The sequence below is a fragment of the Oncorhynchus kisutch genome, unplaced genomic scaffold (assembly GCF_002021735.2).
Source record: "Oncorhynchus kisutch isolate 150728-3 unplaced genomic scaffold, Okis_V2 scaffold1312, whole genome shotgun sequence".
NCBI classification, from domain to species: domain Eukaryota; kingdom Metazoa; phylum Chordata; class Actinopteri; order Salmoniformes; family Salmonidae; genus Oncorhynchus; species Oncorhynchus kisutch.
Window position 1 is genome coordinate 17,689 of NW_022263257.1, and position 25,779 is coordinate 43,467.

The window sequence follows — 25,779 nt, forward strand, 5'->3', positions numbered from 1 at the left end:
CCCTGTATGAGGGAACCTTACCTTGGGTGCAGCGTCTGGGGTAACGCTGTGGTTGACGGCGGCTGCCTCACTGGGAAAGAAAGAGAAAGGGAGAATTACTGACTGACTCCCATGTCATGCCATGATGAAGATGTCCTGGTTGTGTTCAGTAGAGAGAGAACATTTTACTGTATTTATTTTTCTAGGAAGGAGAAAGTAGAAAATAAAGAGGGCAGACGAGGAGAGAGAACGAGAGGGGGCAGACGAGGAGAGAGAACGAGAGGGGGCAGACGAGGAGAGAGAACGAGAGGGGGCAGACGAGGAGAGAGAACGAGAGGGGGCAGACGAGGAGAGAGAACGAGAGGGGGCAGACGAGGAGAGAGAACGAGAGGGGGCAGACGAGGAGAGAGAACGAGAGGGGGCAGACGAGGAGAGAGAACGAGAGGGGGCAGACGAGGAGAGAGAACGAGAGGGGGCAGACGAGAGAGGGAAGAAGAGTAGAGAGAACGAGAGGGGGCAGAGGAGGAGAGAGAACGAGAGGGGGGACAATGACCTCAGTTGTTGGAGCAACGTGCGGGCGATTCACTAAGATGATAGTACAACGGGCAAAGATGTAGCAGCGTATCAGTTTCAGTCATCCACAGTGGTGAAGGTCTGACTATCTGGTGGCTGCCGCGACGATTAGTTTTTTTAGCACAGACTGTCCCCCTGTATCACCATGGGAAAGCAGAACAGGGTCAACTGGTGTGCGTAAGAGAAAACATTTTCAAATGGAGTGAAATGCGTTTTCTGATACTTTTCTGATAAGAACACAGACATTCGTTATTTTTGTCGCAAAACATTTTGTTACAGTGTGCCCGACTGTGTAGTCAACAGTCTGCACCATCCACCAAGACCGCAAGATGGGAGCAAGGGGCTGAGAAGTATATTTAATGATCTGTGTGTACAGGCCCATTTTAGCAGGGAGAATGAGCATATGCCAAACAAACCATTCTGTATTAATAATATATAACAAGACTGTGCGTAGTACTTCACAAATACACAGCTCAGAGCAAAAACTATTTGGGGACGTTGCTGCGGCATGAGACACCAACTCACAACACAAGGCTTCCTCAAACGTCATGCTGCGGTCATGCAGAGGAGTGCCTGACCTGAAACAGACTGAGAACTACAGGAACACCCATGAATGTCCAAGCACACAGCAGAACTCCATGCACTACTTGACAGATCACGGTTCACCTGGACAACTAAAGGTCTGTATATCCTGTTTTGAGTCCTCCAATCCTTTATTCTCACTCAGTATGGAACTGCACCATGCAGAGAGACTAGTGCTGTGCAATTAACCAAAATGACGGTTATTTATTGGTTTTTAAATAAATAATTCACCAACTTCAGTTCAATTATTTGAATTCCATTTCTTTCTTTTTTTCTGTGAGTTCATTGCGCACATAGTGCTGCCGAACTGTGTGATGTAGTAGGGAGTTGTAGTTTCCAACAAGCTCTTTATAAACCAGATCATGCCGAACTGTGATGTAGTAGGGAGTTGTAGTTTCCAACAAGCTCTTTATAAACCAGATCATGCCGAACTGTGTGATGTAGTAGGGAGTTGTAGTTTCCAACAAGCTCTTTATAAACCAGATCATGCCGAACTGTGTGATGTAGTAGGGAGTTGTAGTTTCCAACAAGCTCTTTATAAACCAGATCATGCCGAACTGTGTGATGTAGTAGGGAGTTGTAGTTTCCAACAAGCTCTTTATAAACCAGATCATGCCGAACTGTGTGATGTTGTAGTTTCCAACAAGCTCTTTATAAACCAGATCATGCCGAACTGTGTGATGTTGTAGTTTCCAACAAGCTCTTTATAAACCAGATCATGCCGAACTGTGTGATGTAGTAGGGAGTTGTAGTTTCCAACAAGCTCTTTATAAACCAGATCATGCCGAACTGTGTGATGTAGTAGGGAGTTGTAGTTTCCAACAAGCTCTTTATAAACCAGATCATGCCGAACTGTGTGATGTAGTAGGGAGTTGTAGTTTCCAACAAGCTCTTTATAAACCAGATCATGCCGAACTGTGTGATGTAGTAGGGAGTTGTAGTTTCCAACAAGCTCTTTATAAACCAGATCATGCCGAACTGTGTGATGTTGTAGTTTCCAACAAGCTCTTTATAAACCAGATCATGCCGAACTGTGTGATGTTGTAGTTTCCAACAAGCTCTTTATAAACCAGATCATGCCGAACTGTGTGATGTAGTAGGGAGTTGTAGTTTCCAACAAGCTCTTTATAAACCAGATCATGCCGAACTGTGTGATGTAGTAGGGAGTTGTAGTTTCCAACAAGTCCTTTATTCTCAGTCAGTATCTAACTGCACCATGCAGAAGGACACACACAGGCACATATAAACTGTCATACTGGTCACTCCCAGTCAGGTCCATTACCTCTTCTTGGGTCCAGGCTTCCAGTCTTTACCTGCCTTTCTGTAGGGGGGGGGGGGGGGGGGGGGGTAATTTACTCTACAGTATTCTATATTCAGCCAGTCATTTCACTTCCTCACTAGAATGTGTAAGCACAGGATAGGATAGGTTACTTTCTAAATGTAATCTGTTACAGTTACTAGTTACCTGTCCAAAAGTGGAATCAGTAACAGAACTTTTGGATTACCCAAACTCAGTAACGTCATCTGATTACATTCCGTTACTTTTAGATTCATTTCCCCTTAAGAGGCATTAGAAGAAGACAAAAATGTATGTTGCCAATTGAACGACAACTATTCCAGGATAAATCAATGTTAAAGTTTACATAGCTGGCTATATATGGATGTTATTAGGACTTATTAGCCAACCCTACTCTGTTGTCATGGAGGACTGATTGGGCTCATTGATTCGAGTTGAAAAATAAATGCTGCGCTCATGGAATGGCGTGCTTTGATCAATAACAAGTGATATCTGTATTAAATTACACTACACCACTACTGTCATCCTGACCTCCAAGTGTTTATTCAAGTTGGATCATCTTTGGATGCTGACAGCAGTCTCACCATTGGAAGACATAACTTTGACTGTAGCCTACAAAAACCTATTCCTGCTCTTTCCCCACAATCCATCAAACACATTCGCTGTGTCGTCATGTAATCAGTTACTGCCCAAACCTGTGTATGCATTGCATTGGACCTCATTTCTCTACAATTACCATAAAGTTCCTAAAAGGTGCACCAGACAGAGGTAGATTGTACAGGTACATATACCAGTGGGGCAAAGTAGACAGGTACGCTATAGATGAACACTATCATATGTACATATGTCCACTGGTATTCGCAACACATTGGTATTATGTCAAGTCTCACTCACTTGGCCAGCCTCTGCTCATCCAGTTTGGTCATGACGTCATTCAGGTCCTGGTTCAGCTGCAAACAGAAAGATTGGAGGAAGTCAATTAATCAGTCTAGACATGTATTATCAATCAGTCCCATGTACTGACGGTGGGCACCCAGCTCTCCCTCTCACCTTTCCCATGTCTTTGTGGAACCTCTGCTGATATCCAGCCATACTCTGGAATGTGTTAACATAGAAGCCAACACGACTAGAGAGGAGAGAGAGAACGTGTTAACATGGTGGCTGGCAACACTCTCTCTGTGTGTGTGTGTGTGTGTGTGTGTGTCTGTCTGTGATGACATGTGGAAGAGAGAACGTGTTAACATGGTGGCTGGCAACACTGTGGGTGTGTATGTATGTGTGTGTTTCTGACTGTCTGTGATGACATGTGGAAGAGACAACGTGATAACAGTGGTTGTAAGTGGGTGGCTCTTCAGAAAGACAGAGGGAAGGAGACTGTATCAGCCTGGTAGCATCAGTGAGAGGGTGGAGAAGTCTCACCTGTTCCACAGCTGTGGTAGCTCATCCTGCAGATCTACGTTGATCTCCTCAAATACTTTCTGAGCTCTCCCTAACTCCTCCTCTGCCTGTACAGACACCATGACACACCCACAGAGGTTAAACAATGTTAGTATACGCCTGGACAGACACCAGGACACATCCACAGAGGTTAAACAATGTTAGTATATGCTTGGACAGACCCCATGACACATCCACAGAGGTTAAACAATGTTAGTATATGCCGGGACAGACACCAGGACACATCCACAGAGGTTAAACAATTCTACAGTACCATGTTTGTTAGTATATGTTACTCAAAAGAAAGTGCATTATCTACAATCAAACTAAAGAACGACATGGAATACAGACAGAATGTTAGGGCATGGTGGCATAGAATATAGAATTAGAACTCAGAATGGGTGAATGACAAGTGAGTGTTGAAGGGATGGCGGGGGGGTCAGGGTGAGGGGTGAGAGGGTGAGTTAGTTAGACATCAGTCACCTGGTTTCTGGTCAGGTTAGTTTGGGCTATTTGATGAGCAGACAGAATCCCCTGGGCCCAACCTGGGGCAGCCTTCTCCACAAGAGACATCGGCTAGCCATGCAGACGGACGGACAGACAGAAAGAGCGAGAGAGAAGCAAGACGAATACACTGCTCAAAAAAATAAAGGGAACACTAAAATAACACATCCTAGATCTGAATGAATGAAATATTCTTATTAAATACTTTTTTTCTTTACATAGTTGAATGTGCTGACAACAGAATCACACAAAAATGATCAATGGAAATCAAATTTATCAACCCATGGAGGTCTGGATTTGGAGTCACACTCAAAATTAAAGTGGAAAACCACACTACAGGCTGATCCAACTTTGATGTAATGTCCTTAAAACAAGTCAAAATGAGGCTCAGTAGTGTGTGGCCTCCACGTGCCTGTATGACCTCCCTACAACACCTGGGCATGCTCCTGGTGAGGTGGCGGATGGTCTCCTGAGGGATCTCCTCCCGGACCTGGACTAAAGCATCCGCCAACTCCTGGACATTCTGTGGTGGAATGTAGCGTTGGTGGATGGAGCGAGACATGATGTCCCAGATGTGCTCAATTGGATTCAGGTCTGGAGAACGGGCGGGCCAGTCCATAGCATCAATGCCTTCCTCTTGAAGGAACTGCTGACACACTCCAGCCACATGAGGTCTAGCATTGTCTTGCATTAGGAGGAACCCAGGGCCAACCGCACCAGCATATGGTCTCACAAGGGGTCTGAGGATCTCATCTCGGTACCTAAAGGCAGTCAGGCGACCTCTGGCGAGCACATGGAGGGCTGTGTGGCCCCCCCAAAGAAATGCCACCCCACACCATGACTGACCCACCGCCAAACCGGTCATGCTGGAGGATGTTGCAGGCAGCAGAACGTTCTCCACGGCGTCTCCAGACTGTCACATGTGCTCAGTGTGAACCTGCTTTCATTTGTGAAGAGCACAGGGCGCTAGTGGCGAATTTGCCAATCTTGGTGTTCTCTGGCAAGTGCCAAACGTCCTGCACGGTGTTGGGCTGTAAGCACAACCCCCACCTGTGGACGTCGGCCCTCATACCACCCTCATGGAGTCTGTTTCTGACCGTTTGAGCAGACACATGCACATTTGTGGCCTGCTGGAGGTCCTTTTTCAGGGCTCTGGCAGTGCTCCTCCTGCTCCTCCTTGCACAAGGCGGAGCTAGCGGTAATGCTGCTGGGTTGTTGCCCTCCTACGGCCTCCTCCACGTCTCCTGATGTACTGGCTTGTCTCCTGGTAGCACCTCGATGCTCTGGACACTACGCTGACAGACACAGCAAACCTTCTTGCCACATCTCGCATTGATGTGCCATCCTGGATGAGCTGCACTACCTGAGCCAGTTGTGTAGGTTGTAGACTCAGTCTCATGCTACCACTAGAGTGAAAGCACTGCCAGCATTCAAAAGTGACCAAAACATCAGCCAGGAAGCATAGGAACTGAGAAGTGGTCTGTGGTCCCACCTGCAGAACCACTCCTTTATTGGGGGTGTCTTGCTAAATGCCGATAATTTCCACCTGTTGTCTATTCCATTTGCACAACAGCATGTGACATTTATTGTCAATCAGTGTTGCTTCCTAAGTGGACAGTTTGATTTCACAGAAGTGTGATTGACTTGGAGTTACATTGTGTATAAGTGTTCCCTTTATTTTTTTGAGCAGTGTAGTTTGACAGGCAGGTTAGCATTCAGACAGGCAGGTTAGCATTCAGACAGGCAGGTTAGCAATTCAGATAGGCAGGTTAGCAATTCAGATAGGCAGGTTAGCAATTCAGATAGGCAGGTTAGCAATTCAGATAGGCAGGTTAGCAATTCAGATAGGCAGGTTAGCAATTCAGATAGGCAGGTTAGCAATTCAGACAGGCAGGTTTGAGAGAGTTTTGAAATCGGGCAAGAGTATTTCCATATTGTACATTAACACCCAATCAAACACACACACATGAAAAACAGGTTAATGAGACTTTTTTCCCCCCAATAGGTTGATTGGTTGTTTATTTCAACTGGTATAGCCTAAGCCCATGGCAGCATGTGTCAAGCATAGCAAAACACACCTCGCCAAAATTACAATGCAGAATGTTGCTTACTGACATCAGACATCATAATGAGGGTATTTGCATTAGCTTTGTTAAGGCCTTTATAGAGTCATGACTGAGTCACATTATAGAGCCGACCTGAACTGGCCTGGATATTTTCTCTTTAAATTGTTCTGTTCCTTCCAAGAAGGTTGCAGAAACGCTGGTCCTCTGTAGTTGGTAGAGCATGGTGCTTGCAACGCCAGGATAGTGAGTTTGATTCCCGGGACCAACCGTACGTAACATGTAGGCATCCATGACTAAGTTGCTTTGGATAAAAGCGTCTAATAAATGGCATATATTATTTTAAACGATGGCGGATGCAAAACCAGGCCATCTCAGTACAGCTGGTTCAGCTTGGTTTGGCTCAGCAGTGTGATACCGTAATGAACCCAGGAAACGTTGCAGCGGGCGGCCATCTTACCTTGGCGATCTTGGCCTGGTCCTGCTTCTTGCCCTTCTGTAGGGAGCCAAAGTGATGCCTCGCACTGTCGTAGTCAGTCATCTTCCTGTCCCGCTTAGCGATGCGTGCCTGGTCAGAGACACCAGACAAACATACCCACAGAGTCACTGATAGATAGATAGAAGGCTGCAGCTTCTTGAGAACCAATCAATCAATCAATCAATCAAATATATGTATTGATGTATCCTCTAACTGATCTGGGAGCTGAGCTGTTTCAGGGCTCCATTTAAAACCAGGATCGCTGAAACGTTAAAGATTGCGCACCAGGAATGTAAAGGAGATTTCCTATTGAGCATTTGCAGTGTTTACGGTGAATGCAGTTTCCACAAACAGAGGAACATTACCATTACATTTTAATCACGCTGTAACTCTGAACTTCCACCATATGGATTGTATAGAGCCCTCGGTACCAATATGTGTAATCTGTTCTGTTAGAGCCCTCGGTACCAGTATGCGTAGTCTGTTCTGTTAGAGCCCTCGGTACCGATATGTGTAGTCTGTTCTGTTAGAGCCCTCGGTACCAGTATGCGTAGTCTGTTCTGTTAGAGCCCTCGGTACCAGTATGCGTAGTCTGTTCTGTTAGAGCCCTCGGTACCAGTATGCGTAGTCTGTTCTGTTAGAGCCCTCGGTACCAGTATGTGTAGTCTGTTCTGTTAGAGCCCTCGGTACCGATATGTGTAGTCTGTTCTGTTAGAGCCCTCGGTACCGATATGTGTAGTCTGTTCTGTTAGAGCCCTCGGTACCAGTATGTGTAGTCTGTTCTGTTAGAGCCCTCGGTACCGATATGTGTAGTCTGTTCTGTTAGAGCCCTCGGTACCAGTATGTGTAGTCTGTTCTGTTAGAGCCCTCGGTACCAATATGTGTAATCTGTTCTGTTAGAGCCCTCGGTACCAGTATGTGTAATCTGTTCTGTTAGAGCCCTCGGTACCAGTATGTGTAATCTGTTCTGTTAGAGCCCTCGGTACCAGTATGTGTAGTCTGTTCTGTTAGAGCCCTCGGTACCAGTATGTGTAGTCTGTTCTGTTAGAGCCCTCGGTACCAGTATGTGTAGTCTGTTCTGTTAGAGCCCTCGGTACCAGTATGTGTAGTCTGTTCTGTTAGAGCCCTCGGTACCAGTATGTGTAGTCTGTTCTGTTAGAGCCCTCGGTACCGATATGTGTAGTCTGTTCTGTTAGAGCCCTCAGAACAGACTACACATACTGGTAACATTTGTTAATGTTGTGAAAAATTTATCTAAATGTTAAAAAAACGTTTATATTTATTTATTATGGAGTTTCATTTTTCACAAAATGGCCAAACACACACCCTCACACTGAGCACCTGACTGCAGTGACACACACCTTAATGTCAGGGAACTGGGCCAGATAGGTATCCATGGCGATCATGGAATTGTCCACAAGCTTGTCGTGGTAATCTGACCACAGGATGTCTGTCTCCTACAATACACACAGCAGAGTCAAACAACACACTCACAAATGCAAACACTCACGCATACACCCACCCCCACCCCAATAACAGCTCCACTAACAGTGCAGTTCAGAGCTAGTCTGAAACTAGTGCCATGTCTTCTAGCTATAGATCTAGTGTAGGCCACAGCTTTTCCCACTAGTCCTCATTCATCACCAGTCTACACAGTCATGAATGAGCTACTGAGCTAGCTGGCCTTTACCTCCATGCAATAGTCCATCTCCTTCTCTATCATCTCCTACAGACGGAAGGATGGAGAGATGGAGGGAAAGAGACATGCAGTGAGAGAGAGAGGAGTATGTGTTGCATTGAGAAGAAGTGAATGTGACAGTGATGAAATGGGAGGAAACTAGACACTGGTTCCCTTTTCTATTCTCTTTTTACTCAAACAACCAATAGAATTGATCTGAAGTTCTCATGTTCATTTCTGCATTTTCAATTATACATTTAATTCAACCTCTGAAGTTTTGTACACCTCTTTCACAGAGGAACAGGTAGTCTTTCATCCTGAATTCCCATAGATCACACACACCAACTGTGCTAGTCTCTCTCACCTCTGCGATGGTATCCACCTCCTCCTTGCCAAACCACTCTGGCTCGTACATATCCGCCAGACAGTCCTGCAGACGCTTGGACGCATCATGCATGGCTGAGGATCACAGAGACAGACAGACAGGCAGACAGGTCAAAAACTGAAATGAAACTGGGCCCATGACAGGAAGAGGTCTGAATGTATTAATGTGTGTGAACACTACAACTGTGTCACTCCAAAATAGACAAGATAGAAACTGACAGATATTACTGTAAAACCTAATAATAAGTTACAGGATACTTACACACACACACACGTGTAGTGTAGTGTACAAACACACACACACACGTGTAGTGTAGTGTACAAACACACACGTAGTGTAGTGTACAAACACACACACACGTGTAGTGTAGTGTACAAACACACACACACGTGTAGTGTAGTGTACAAACACACACACACACGTGTAGTGTAGTGTACAAACACACACACACACACACACGTGTAGTGTAGTGTACAAACACACACACACACACACACACGTGTAGTGTAGTGTACAAACACACACACACGTGTAGTGTAGTGTACAAACACACACACACGTGTAGTGTAGTGTACAAACACACACACACGTGTAGTGTAGTGTACAAACACAAACACACACACACGTGTAGTGTAGTGTACAAACACACACACACGTGTAGTGTAGTGTACAAACACACACACACACACACACCACACACACACACACACACACGTGTAGTGTAGTGTACAAACACACACACACACACACGTGTAGTGTAGTGTACAAACACACACGTGTAGTGTAGTGTACAAACACACACACACGTGTAGTGTAGTGTACAAACACACACACACACGTGTAGTGTAGTGTACAAACACACACACGTGTAGTTGTAGTGTACAAACACACACACACACACACACACACACGTGTAGTGTACAAACACACACACACACGTGTAGTGTACAAACACACACACACACACACACACGTGTAGTGTAGTGTACAAACACACACACACACACGTGTAGTGTAGTGTACAAACACACACGTGTAGTGTAGTGTACAAACACACACGTGTAGTGTAGTGTAGTGTACAAACACACACGTGTAGTGTAGTGTACAAACACACACACACACGTGTAGTGTAGTGTACAAACACACACACACACACACACGTGTAGTGTAGTGTACAAAACACACACACACACACCACACGTGTAGTGTAGTGTACAAACACACACACACACACACGTGTAGTGTAGTGTACAAACACACACACACACGTGTAGTGTACAAACACACACCACACGTGTAGTGTAGTGTACAAACACACACACACGTGTAGTGTACAAACACACACACACGTGTAGTGTAGTGTACAAACACACACAACACACACACACACGTGTAGTGTACAAACACACACACACACACGTGTAGTGTAGTGTACAAACACACCACGTGTAGTGTAGTGTAGTGTACAAACACACACGTGTAGTGTAGTGTACAAACACACACACACACGTGTAGTGTAGTGTACAAACACACACACACACACACACAGTGTAGTGTAGTGTACAAAACACACACACACACACACGTGTAGTGTAGTGTACAAACACACACACACACACACGTGAGTGTAGTGTACAAACACACATAACACGTGTAGTGTACAAACACACACACACACACGTGTAGTGTAGTGTACCAAACACACACACACACACACACACACGTGTAGTGTAGTGTACAAACACACACACACACACACGTGTAGTGTAGTGTACAAACCCACACGTGTAGTGTAGTGTCAAACACACACACACACACACACACGTGTAGTGTAGTGTACAAACACACACACACACACACGTGTAGTGTAGTGTACAAACACACACCACACACACGTGTAGTGTAGTGTACAAACACACACACACACGTGTAGTGTACAAACACACACACACACACACACGTGTAGTGTAGTGTACAAACACACACACACACGTGTAGTGTACAAACACACACACACACACGTGTAGTGTAGTGTACAAACACACACACACACACGTGTAGTGTAGTGTACAAACACACACGTGTAGTGTAGTGTACAAACACACACACACACACACACACACGTGTAGTGTAGTGTACAAACACACACACACACACACACACGTGTAGTGTAGTGTACAAACACACACACACACACACGTGTAGTGTAGTGTACAAACACACACACACACACACGTGTAGTGTAGTGTACAAACACACACACACACACACGTGTAGTGTAGTGTACAAACACACACACACACACGTGTAAGTGTGTAGTGTACAAACACACACACACGTGTAGTGTAGTGTACAAACACACACACACACACACGTGTAGTGTACAAACACACACACACACGTGTAGTGTACAAACACACACACACGTGTAGTGTACAAACACACACACACGTGTAGTGTACAAACACACACACACGTGTAGTGTACAAACACACAACACGTGTAGTGTAGTGTACAAACACACACACACGTGTAGTGTAGTGTACAAACACACACACACGTGTAGTGTAGTGTACAAACACACACACACGTGTAGTGTAGTGTACAAACACACACACACGTGTAGTGTAGTGTACAAACACACACACACACGTGTAGTGTAGTGTACAATCACACACACACACGTGTAGTGTAGTGTACAATCACACACACACACGTGTAGTGTAGTGTACAATCACACACACACACGTGTAGTGTAGTGTACAAACACACACACACGTGTAGTGTAGTGTACAAACACACACACACGTGTAGTGTAGTGTACAAACACACACACACACGTGTAGTGTAGTGTACAAACACACGTGTAGTGTAGTGTACAAACACACACACACACACACACGTGTAGTGTAGTGTACAAACACACACACACACGTGTAGTGTAGTGTACAAACACACCACACACACACGTGTAGTGTAGTGTACAAACACACACACACACACCACGTGTAGTGTAGTGTACAAACACACACACACACACACGTGTAGTGTAGTGTACAAACACACACACACACACACGTGTAGTGTAGTGTACAAACACACACACACACACAACGTGTAGTGTAGTGTACAAACACCACACACACACGTGTAGTGTAGTGTACAAACACACACACACGTGTAGTGTAGTGTACAAACACACACACACACGTGTAGTGTAGTGTACAAACACACACACCACGTGTAGTGTACAAACACACCACACACGTGTAGTGTAGTGTACAAACACACACACACACGTGTAGTGTAGTGTACAAACACACACACACACGTGTAGTGTAGTGTACAAACACACACACACACACACGTGTAGTGTAGTGTACAAACACACACACACACACGTGTAGTGTAGTGTACAAACACACACACACACACGTGTAGTGTAGTGTACAAACACACACCACACACGTGTAGTGTAGTGTACAAACACACACACACACACGTGTAGTGTAGTGTACAAACACACACACACACACGTGTAGTGTAGTGTACAAACACACGTGTAGTGTAGTAGTGTACAAACACAACCACACACACACACACACACGTGTAGTGTAGTGTACAAACACACACACACACACGTGTAGTGTAGTGTACAAACACACACGTGTAGTGTAGTGTACAAACACACACACACACACGTGTAGTGTAGTGTACAAAACACACACACACACACGTGTAGTGTAGTGTACAAACACACACACACACACACACACGTGTAGTGTAGTGTACCAATACACACACACACACAACACGTGTAGTGTACAAACACACACACACGTGTAGTGTACAAACACACACACACGTGTAGTGTAGTGTACAAACACACACACACACACACACACGTAGTGTAGTGTACAAACACACACACGTGTAGTGTAGTGTACAAACACACACACACACACACACGTGTAGTGTAGTGTACAAACACACACACACGTGTAGTGTAGTGTACAAACACACACACACACACACGTGTGTAGTGTAGTGTACAAACACACACACACGTGTAGTGTAGTGTACAAACACACACACACGTGTAGTGTAGTGTACAAACACACACACACACACGTGTGTAGTGTAGTGTACAAACACACACACACGTGTAGTGTAGGTGTACAAACACACACACACGTGTAGTGTAGTGTACAAACACACACACACGTGTAGTGTACAAACACACACACACGTGTAGTGTACAAACACACACACACGTGTAGTGTACAAACACACACCACACGTGTAGTGTAGTGTACAAACACACACACACGTGTAGTGTAGTGTACAAACACACACACACGTGTAGTGTAGTGTACAAACACACACACACACACACACGTGTAGTGTACAAACACACACACACGTGTAGTGTAGTGTACAAACACACACACACGTGTAGTGTAGTGTACAAACACACGTGTAGTGTAGTGTACAAACACACACACACACACACGTGTAGTGTAGTGTACAAACACACACACACACACGTGTAGTGTACAAACACACACACACACACACGTGTAGTGTAGTGTACAAACACACACACACACACGTGTAGTGTAGTGTACAAACACACACACACACACGTGTAGTGTAGTGTACAAACACACACACACGTGTAGTGTAGTGTACCAACACACGTGTAGTGTAGTGTACAAACACACACACACGTGTAGTGTAGTGTACAAACACACACACACACACGTGTAGTGTAGTGTACAAAACACACACACACGTGTAGTGTAGTGTACAAACACACACACACACACCACACACGTGTAGTGTAGTGTACAAACACACACACACACACACACGTGTAGTGTAGTGTACAAACACACACACACACACACACACACACACACGTGTAGTGTAGTGTACAAACACACACACACACACGTGTAGTGTACAAACACACACGTGTAGTGTAGTGTACAAACACACACGTGTAGTGTAGTGTACAAACACACACGTGTAGTGTACAACACACACACACACACGTGTAGTGTAGTGTACAAACACACACACACACACGTGTAGTGTAGTGTACAAACACACCACACACACACGTGTAGTGTAGTGTACAAACACACACACACACACACGTGTAGTGTAGTGTACAAACACACACACACACACACGTGTAGTGTAGTGTACAAACACACACACACACACACGTGTAGTGTAGTGTACAAACACACACACACACACACGTGTAGTGTAGTGTACAAACACACACACCACAACACGTGTAGTGTAGTGTACAAACACACACACACACACACACACGTGTAGTGTAGTGTACACACACACACACACACACACACACACGTGTAGTGTAGTGTACAAACACACACACACACACACACACGTGGTAGTGTAGTGTACAACACACACACACACACACACACACACGTGTAGTGTAGTGTACAAACACACACACACACACACACACGTGTAGTGTAGTGTACAAACACACACACACACACACACACGTGTAGTGTAGTGTACAAACACACACACACACACACACACGTGTAGTGTAGTGTACAAAAACACACCACACACACACACGTGTAGTGTAGTGTACAAACACACACACACACACACACGTGTAGTGTAGTGTACAAACACACACACACACACACACACGTGTAGTGTACAAACACACACACACACGTGTAGTGTAGTGTTACAAACACACACACACACGTGTAGTGTAGTGTACAAAACACACACCACACGTGTAGTGTAGTGTACAAACACACACACACACACACACACACGTGTAGTGTAGTGTACAAACACACACACACACACACACGTGTAGTGTAGTGTACAAACACACACACACCACACACACGTGTAGTTAGTGTACAAACACACAACACACACACACACACACACACACACGGAACACCACACACACACGTGTAGTGTAGTGTACAAACACTCACACACACACGTAGTGTAGTGTACAAACACACACACACACCACACACACGTGTAGTGTAGTGTACAAACACACACACACTACACACACACGTGTAGTGTAGTGTACAAACACACACACACGTGTAGTGTAGTGTACAAACACACACACACACGTGTAGTGTAGTGTACAAAACACACACACACACGTGTAGTGTAGTGTACAAACACACACACACACGTGTAGTGTAGTGTACAAACACACACACACACGTGTAGTGTAGTGTACAAACACACACACACACGTGTAGTGTAGTGTACAAACACACACACACACGTGTAGTGTAGTGTACAAACACACACACACACGTGTAGTGTAGTGTACAAACACACACACACACGTGTAGTGTAGTGTACAAACACACACACACACGTGTAGTGTAGTGTACAAACACACACACACGTGTAGTGTAGTGTACAAACACACACACACGTGTAGTGTAGTGTACAAACACACACCACACGTGTAGTGTAGTGTACAAACACACACACACGTGTTTAGTGTACAACCACACACACTAACACACCGTGTAGTGTAGTGTACAAACACACAACACACGTTAGTGTAGTGTACAAACACACAACGTGTGGTTTTAGTGTAGTGTACAAACACACACACACACACGTGTAGTGTAGTGGTACAAACACACACACGTGTAGTGTAGTGTACAAACACACACACCACACACGTGTAGTGTAGTGTACAAACACACACACACACACGTGTAGTGTAGTGTACAAACAACACGTGTAGTGTAGTGTAGTGTACAAACACACCACGTGTAGTGTAGGACAAAACACACACACACGTGTAGTGTAGTGTACAAACACACACACACGTGTAGTGGTAGTGTACAAACACACAAAACACGTGTAGTGTAGTGTACAAACACACACGTGTAGTGTAGTGTACAAACACACACGTGTAGTGTAGTGTAAACACACACACACACACGTGTAGTGTAGTGTACAAACACACACACACACACACACGTGTAGTGTAGTGTACAAACACACACACACACACGTGTAGTGTAGTGTACAAACACACACACACACACGTGTAGTGTAGTGTACAAACACACACACACGTGTAGTGTAGTGTACAAACACACACACACGTGTAGTGTAGTGTACAAACACACACACACGTGTAGTGTAGTGTACAAACACACACACACACGTGTAGTGTAGTGTACAAACACACACACACACGTGTAGTGTAGTGTACAAACACACACACACACGTGTAGTGTAGTGTACAAACACACACACACACACACGTGTAGTGTAGTGTACAAACACACACGTGTAGTGTAGTGTACAAACACACACACACGTGTAGTGTACAAACACACACACACGTGTAGTGTAGTGTACAAACACACACACACACACACGTGTAGTGTAGTGTAAAAACACACACACACGTGTAGTGTAGTGTACAAACACACACACACGTGTAGTGTAGTGTACAAACACACACACACGTGTAGTGTACAAACACACACACACGTGTAGTGTACAAACACACACACACACACGTGTAGTGTAGTGTACAAACACACACACACACACACACGTGTAGTGTAGTGTACAAACACACACACACACACACACGTGTAGTGTAGTGTACAAACACACACACACACACACACACGTGTAGTGTAGTGTACAAACACACACACACACACACACGTGTAGTGTAGTGTACAAACACACACACGTGTAGTGTAGTGTACAAACACACACACGTGTAGTGTAGTGTACAAACACACACGTGTAGTGTAGTGTACAAACACACACACACGTGTAGTGTACAAACACACACACACGTGTAGTGTACAAACACACACACACGTGTAGTGTAGTGTACAAACACACACACACGTGTAGTGTAGTGTACAAACACACACACACGTGTAGTGTAGTGTACAAAACACACACACGTGTAGTGTAGTGTACAAACACACACCACACGTGTAGTGTAGTGTACAAACACACACACACACGTGTAGTGTAGTGTACAAACACACACACACACGTGTAGTGTAGTGTACAAACACACACACACACGTGTAGTGTAGTGTACAAACACACACACACACGTGTAGTGTAGTGTACAAACACACACACACACGTGTAGTGTAGTGTACAAACACACACACACACACGTGTAGTGTAGTGTACAAACACACACACACGTGTAGTGTAGTGTACAAACACACACACACGTGTAGTGTAGTGTACAAACACACACACACGTGTAGTGTAGTGTACAAACACACACACACGTGTAGTGTAGTGTACAAACACACACACACGTGTAGTGTAGTGTACAAACACACACACACGTGTAGTGTAGTGTACAAACACACACACACGTGTAGTGTAGTGTACAAACACACACACACGTGTAGTGTAGTGTACAAACACACACACACGTGTAGTGTAGTGTACAAACACACACACACACGTGTAGTGTAGTGTACAAACACACACACACACGTGTAGTGTAGTGTACAAACACACACACACGTGTAGTGTAGTGTACAAACACACACACACGTGTAGTGTAGTGTACAAACACACACACACGTGTAGTGTAGTGTACAAACACACGTGTAGTGTAGTGTACAAACACACGTGTAGTGTAGTGTACAAACACACACACACACACGTGTAGTGTAGTGTACAAACACACACACACACACGTGTAGTGTAGTGTACAAACACACACACACACACGTGTAGTGTAGTGTACAAACACACACACACGTGTAGTGTAGTGTACAAACACACACACACGTGTAGTGTAGTGTACAAACACACACACACGTGTAGTGTACAAACACACACACGTGTAGTGTAGTGTACAAACACACACACACACGTAGTGTAGTGTACAAACACACACACACACACGTAGTGTAGTGTACAAACACACACACACACACACGTAGTGTAGTGTACAAACACACACACACACACACGTAGTGTAGTGTACAAACACACACACACACACACGTAGTGTAGTGTACAAACACACACACACACACATGTAGTGTAGTGTACAAACACACACACACACACGTGTAGTGTAGTGTACAAACACACACACACACACACACACACGTGTAGTGTAGTGTACAAACACACACACACACACACACACACGTGTAGTGTAGTGTACAAACACACACACACACACGTGTAGTGTAGTGTACAAACACACACACACACACACACACACACGTGTAGTGTAGTGTACAAACACACACACACACGTGTAGTGTAGTGTACAAACACACACGTGTAGTGTAGTGTAGTGTACAAACACACACGTGTAGTGTAGTGTACAAACACACACGTGTAGTGTAGTGTAGTGTACAAACACACACGTGTAGTGTAGTGTACAAACACACACGTGTAGTGTAGTGTACAAACACACACGTGTAGTGTAGTGTAGTGTACAAACACACACGTGTAGTGTAGTGTAGTGTACAAACACACACGTGTAGTGTAGTGTAGTGTACAAACACACACGTGTAGTGTAGTGTAGTGTACAAACACACACGTGTAGTGTATGTAGTGTACAAAACACACACACACACACACACGTGTAGTGTAGTGTAACAAACACACACACACACACACACACGTAGTGTATAGTGTACAACACACACACACACACACACGTGTAGTGTAGTGTACAAACACACACACACACACACGTGTAGTGTAGTGTACAAACACACACACACACACACACACGTGTAGTGTAGTGTACAAACACACACACACACAACACACGTGTAGTGTAGTGTACAAACACACACACACACACACACGTGTAGTGTAGTGTACAAACACACACACACACACGTGTAGTGTAGTGTACAAACACACACACACACACACGTGTAGTGTAGTGTACAAACACACACACACACACACACGTGTAGTGTAGTGTACAAACACACACACACACGTGTAGTGTACAAACACACACACGTGTAGTGTAGTGTACAAACACACACACACACACACGTGTAGTGTAGTGTACAAACACACACGTGGTAGTGTAGTGTACAAACACACACACACACACACGTGTAGTGTAGTGTACAAACACACCACGTATAGTGTAGTGTACAAACACACACACACACGTGTAGTGTAGTGTACAAACACACACGTGTAGTGTAGTGTACAAACACACACACGTGTAGTGTAGTGTACAAACACACACACGTGTAGTGTAGTGTACAAACACACACACACACACGTGTAGTGTACAAACACACACACACACACACGTGTAGTGTACAAACACACACCACACACACACGTGTAGTGTACAAACACACACACACACACACGTGTAGTGTACAAACACACACACACACACACGTGTAGTGTACAAACACACACACACACACACGTGTATGTACAAACAAACACACACACACGTGTAGTTGTACAAACAAACACACACACACGTGTAGTGTACAAACACACACACACGTGTAGTGTACAAACACACACACACACACGTGTAGTGTACAAACACACACACACAGACGTGTAGTGTACAAACACACACACACACACGTGTAGTGTACAAACACACACACACACATGTGTAGTGTAGTGTACAAACACACACACACACACGTGTAGTGTACAAACACACACACACACACGTGTAGTGTAGTGTACAAACACACACACACGTGTAGTGTAGTGTACAAACACACACACACACGTGTAGTGTACAAACACACACACACACGTGTAGTGTAGTGTACAACACACACACACACACGTGTAGTGTACAAACACACACACACACATGTGTAGTGTAGTGTACAAACACACACACACACGTGTAGTGTAGTGTACAAACACACACACACGTGTAGTGTAGTGTACAAACACACACGTGTAGTGTAGTGTACAAACACACACACACACACGTGTAGTGTACAAACACACACACACACACGTGTAGTGTACAAACACACACACACACACGTAGTGTAGTGTACAAACACACACACACACACGTAGTGTAGTGTACAAACACACACACACACACGTGTAGTGTAGTGTACAAACACACACACACACACGTGTAGTGTACAAACACACACACACACACGTGTAGTGTAGTGTACAAACACACACACACACGTGTAGTGTAGTGTACAAACACACACACACGTGTAGTGTAGTGTACAAACACACACACACACGTGTAGTGTAGTGTACAAACACACACACACACACACACGTGTAGTGTAGTGTACAAACACACACACACACACACACACGTGTAGTGTAGTGTACAAACACACACACACACACGTGTAGTGTAGTGTACAAACACACACACACACACGTGTAGTGTAGTGTAGTGTACAAACACACACACACGCGTAGTGTAGTGTACAAACACACACGTGTAGTGTAGTGTAGTGTACAAACACACACGTGTAGTGTAGTGTACAAACACACACACACACACGTGTAGTGTAGTGTACAAAACACACCACGTGTAGTGTAGTGTACAAACACCACACACACACACACACGTGTAGTGTAGTGTACAAACACACCACACACGTGTAGTGTAGTGTACAACACACACACCACGTGTTAGTGTAGTGTACAAACACACACACACACGTGTAGTGTAGTAGTACAAACGACACAACACACCGGTGTAGTGTAATGTTACCAAACACACACACCACGTGTAGTGTAGTGTACAAACACACACACACACGTGTAGTGTAGTGTACAAACACACACACACACGTGTAGTGTAGTGTACAAACACACACACACACGTGTAGTGTAGTGTACAAACACACACAACACGTGTAGTGTAGTGTACAAACACACACAACACGTGTAGTGTAGTGTACAAACACACACACACGTGTAGTGTAAGTGTACAAACACACACACACACGTTGTAGTGTAGTGTACAAACACCACACACACGTGTAGTGTAGTGTACAAACACACACACACACACGTGTAGTGTAGTGTACAAACACACCACACACACGTGTAGTGTAGTGTACAAACACACACACAACGTGTAGTGTAGTGTACAAACACACACACAACACGTGTAGTGTAGTGTACAAAACACACACACACACGTGTAGTGTAGTGTACAAACACACACACACACGTGTAGTGTAGTGTACAAACACACACACACACGTGTAGTGTAGTGTACAAACAACACACAACGTGTAGTGTAGTGTACAAACACACACACACGTGTAGTGTAGTGTACAAACACACACACACACGTGTAGTGTAGTGTACAAACACACACACACACGTGTAGTGTAGTGTACAAACACACACACACACGTGTAGTGTAAGTGTACAAACACACGTGTAGTGTAGTGCTACAAACACCACACACACGTGTAGTGTAGTGTACAAACACACGTGTAGTGTAAGTGTACAAACACCACGTGTAGTGTAGTGTACAAACACACACACATCACCACCACACGTGTAGTGTAGTGTACAAACACCACACACACACACGTGTAGTGTAGTGTACAAACACACACACACACGTGTAGTGTAGTGTACAAACACACGTGTAGTGTAGTGTACAAACACCACACACACACGTGTAGTGTAGTGTACAAACACACACACACACGTGTAGTGTAGTGTAACAAACACACACACACGTGTAGTGTAGTGTACAAACACACACACACACGTGTAGTGGAGTGTACAAACACACAACACACACGATGGTAGTGTACAAACCACACACACACCAGTGTAGTGGTAGTGTTACAAACACACACACACACGTGTAGTGTACAAACACACACACACACGTGTAGTGTAGTGGTACAAACACACACACGTGTAGTGTAGTGTACAAACACACACACACGTGTAGTGTAGTGTACAAACACACACACGACACACACGTGTAGTGTAGTGTACAAACACACACACACAACGTGGTAGTGTACAAACACACACACACACGTGTAGTGTACAAACACACACACACACGTGTAGTGTACCAAACACACACACACACGTGTAGTGTAGTGTACAAACACACACACACACACACGTGTAGTGTTAGTGTACAAACACACACACACACACGTGTAGTGTAAGTGTACAAACACACACACCAACACGTGTAGTGTAGTGTACAAACACACACACACGTGTAGTGTAGTGTACAAAACACACAACAACACACACGTAGTGTACAAACACACCACACACACACACGTGTAGTGTACAAACACACACACACACACACGTGTAGTGTAGTGTACAAACCACACACACACACACACGTGTAGTGTAGTGTACAAACACACACACACACACACGTGTAGTGTAGTGTACAAACACACACACACACGTGTAGTGTAGTGTACAAACACACACACACACACGTAGTGTACAAAACACACACACCGTGTAGGTAGGTACAAACACACACACACACGCGTAGTGTACAAACACACACACACACGCGTAGTGTACAACACACACACACACGCGTAGTGTACAAACACACACACACACCGTGTAGTGTAGTGTACAAACACACACGTGTAGTGTAGTGTACAAACACACACACACACACGTGTAGTGTAGTGTACAAACACACACACACGTGTAGTGTAGTGTACAAACACACACACACGTGTAGTGTAGTGTACAAACACACACACACACGCGTAGTGTACAAACACACACACACCACACGCGTAGTGTACAAACACACACACACACGCGTAGTGTACAAACACACACACACACGTGTAGTGTACAAACACACACACACACCGTGTAGTGTAGTGTACAAACACACACGTGTAGTGTAGTGTACAAACACACACGTGTAGTGTAGTGTACAAACACACACGTGTAGTGTAGTGTACAAACACACACGTGTAGTGTAGTGTACAAACACACACGTGTAGTGTAGTGTACAAAACACACACGTGTAGTGTAGTGTACAAACACACACGTGTAGGTAGTGTAGTGTACAACACACACGTGTAGTGTAGTGTAGTGTACAAACACACACGTGTAGTGTAGTGTACAAACCACACACACACACGTGTAGTGTAGTGTACAAACACACACACACACGTGTAGTGTAGTGTACAAACACACACACACACGTGTAGTGTAGTGTACAAACCACACACACACGTGTAGTGTAGTGTACAAACACACACACACACGTGTAGTGTAGTGTACAACACACACACACACGTGTAGTGTAGTGTACAAACACACACACACACGTGTAGTGTAGTGTACAAACACACACACACACGTGTAGTGTAGTGTACAAACACACACACACACGTGTAGTGTAGTGTACAAACACACACACACACGTGTAGTGTAGTGTACAAACACACACACACACGTGTAGTGTAGTGTACAAACACACACACACACGTGTAGTGTAGTGTACAAACACACACACACACGTGTAGTGTAGTGTACAAACACACACACACACGTGTAGTGTAGTGTACAAACACACACACACACGTGTAGTGTAGTGTACAAACACACACACACACGTGTAGTGTAGTGTACAAACACACACACACACGTGTAGTGTAGTGTACAAACACACACACACACGTGTAGTGTAGTGTACAAACACACACACACACGTGTAGTGTAGTGTACAAACACACACACACACGTGTAGTGTAGTGTACAAACACACACACACACGTGTAGTGTAGTGTACAAACACACACACACACGTGTAGTGTAGTGTACAAACACACACACACACGTGTAGTGTAGTGTACAAACACACACACACACACACACACACACGTTGTAGTGTAGTGTACAAACACACACACACACGTGTAGTGTAGTGTACAAACACACACACACACACGTGTAGTGTAGTGTACAAACACACACACACACGTGTAGTGTAGTGTACAAACACACACACACACGTGTAGTGTAGTGTACAAACACACACACACGTGTAGTGTAGTGTACATAACACACACACACACGTGTAGTGTAGTGTACAAACACACACACACACGTGTAGTGTAGTGTACAAACACACACACACACGTGTAGTGTAGTGTACAAACACACACACACACGTGTAGTGTAGTGTACAAACACACACACACACGTGTAGTGTAGTGTACAAACACACACACACACGTGTTAGTGTAGTGTACAACCAACGTTAGTGTAGTGTACAAACACACGTGTAGTTGTAGTGTACAAACACACACACACACACGTGTAGTGTAGTGTACAACCAAACGTGTAGTGTAGTGTACAAACACACACACACACGTGTAGTGTAGTGTACAAACACACACACACACGTGTAGTGTAGTGTTACAAACACACACACACACGTGTAGTGTAGTGTACAAACCACACGTGTTAGTGTAGTGTACAAAACACACACACACACGTGTAGTGTAGTGTACAAACACACACACACACACGTGTAGTGTAGTGTACAAAACACACACACACACGTGTAGTGTAGTGTACAAACACACACACACACACGTGTAGTGTACAAACACACACACACACATGTGTAGTGTAGTGTACAAACACACACACACACACGTGTAGTGTACAAACACACACACACACACACGTGTAGTGTACAAACACACACACACACGTGTAGTGTACAAACACACACACACACGTGTAGTGTACAAACACACACACACACGTGTAGTGTACAAACACACACACACACGTGTAGTGTACAAAACACACACACACACGTGTAGTGTACAAACACACACACACACACACGTGTAGTGTACAAACACACACCACACACGTGTAGTGTACAAACACACACACACACACACGTGTAGTGTACAAAACACAACACACACACACGTGTAGTGTAGTGTACAAAACACACACACACACACGTGTAGTGTAGTGTACAACACACACAACACACACCGTGTAGTGTAGTGTACAAACACACACACACACACACGTGTAGTGTACAAACACACACACACACACAACGTGTCGTAGTGTACAAACACACACAACACACACACGTGTAGTGTAGTGTACAAACACACACACACGTGTAGTGTAGTGTAAACACACACACACCCACACACGTGTATTTGTAGTGTACAAACACACACACACACGTGTAGTGTAGTGTACAAACACACACACACACACGTGTAGTGTAGGTACAAACACACACACACACACGTGTAGTGTAGTGTACAAACCACCACACACACACGTGTAGTGTAGTGTACAAACACACACACACACGTGTAGTGTAGTGTACAACACACACACACACACGTAGTGTACAAACACACACACACGTGTAGTGTAGTGTACAAACACACACACACACGCGTAGTGTACAAACACACACACACACGCGTAGTGTACAAACACACACACACACACGCGTAGTGTACAAACACACACACACACGTGTAGTGTAGTGTACAAACACACACGTGTAGTGTAGTGTACAAACACACACACACACACGTGTAGTGTAGTGTACAAACACACACACACGCGTAGTGTAGTGTACAAACACACACACACGCGTAGTGTAGTGTACAAACACACACACACACGCGTAGTGTAGTGTACAAACACACACACACACGCGTAGTGTAGTGTACAAACACACACACACACGCG

At 44.6% G+C, this 25,779-nt stretch overlaps 1 protein-coding gene across 4 annotated transcripts in view; it reads right to left on the reverse strand.

Annotated features, from left to right (window-relative positions):
• Positions 1-25,779, reverse strand: part of LOC116365916 (myc box-dependent-interacting protein 1-like) — a 61,568-nt gene that overhangs the window by 12,700 nt on the left and 23,089 nt on the right. For 2 of the 4 annotated variants that reach the window (XM_031818251.1, XM_031818253.1), the window contains exons 4-12: positions 8,956-9,050; positions 8,275-8,370; positions 6,896-7,003; positions 4,352-4,444; positions 3,851-3,936; positions 3,482-3,557; positions 3,326-3,381; positions 2,417-2,455; positions 22-70 (exon numbers count right to left, since the gene is read on the reverse strand). In XM_031818251.1, the coding sequence (XP_031674111.1) occupies positions 22-70; positions 2,417-2,455; positions 3,326-3,381; positions 3,482-3,557; positions 3,851-3,936; positions 4,352-4,444; positions 6,896-7,003; positions 8,275-8,370; positions 8,956-9,050 (698 nt within the window). The remainder of the gene's footprint in view (positions 1-21; positions 71-2,416; positions 2,456-3,325; positions 3,382-3,481; positions 3,558-3,850; positions 3,937-4,351; positions 4,445-6,895; positions 7,004-8,274; positions 8,371-8,955; positions 9,051-25,779) is intronic. The other 2 variants (XM_031818252.1, XM_031818254.1) reach the window with 2 other exon arrangements.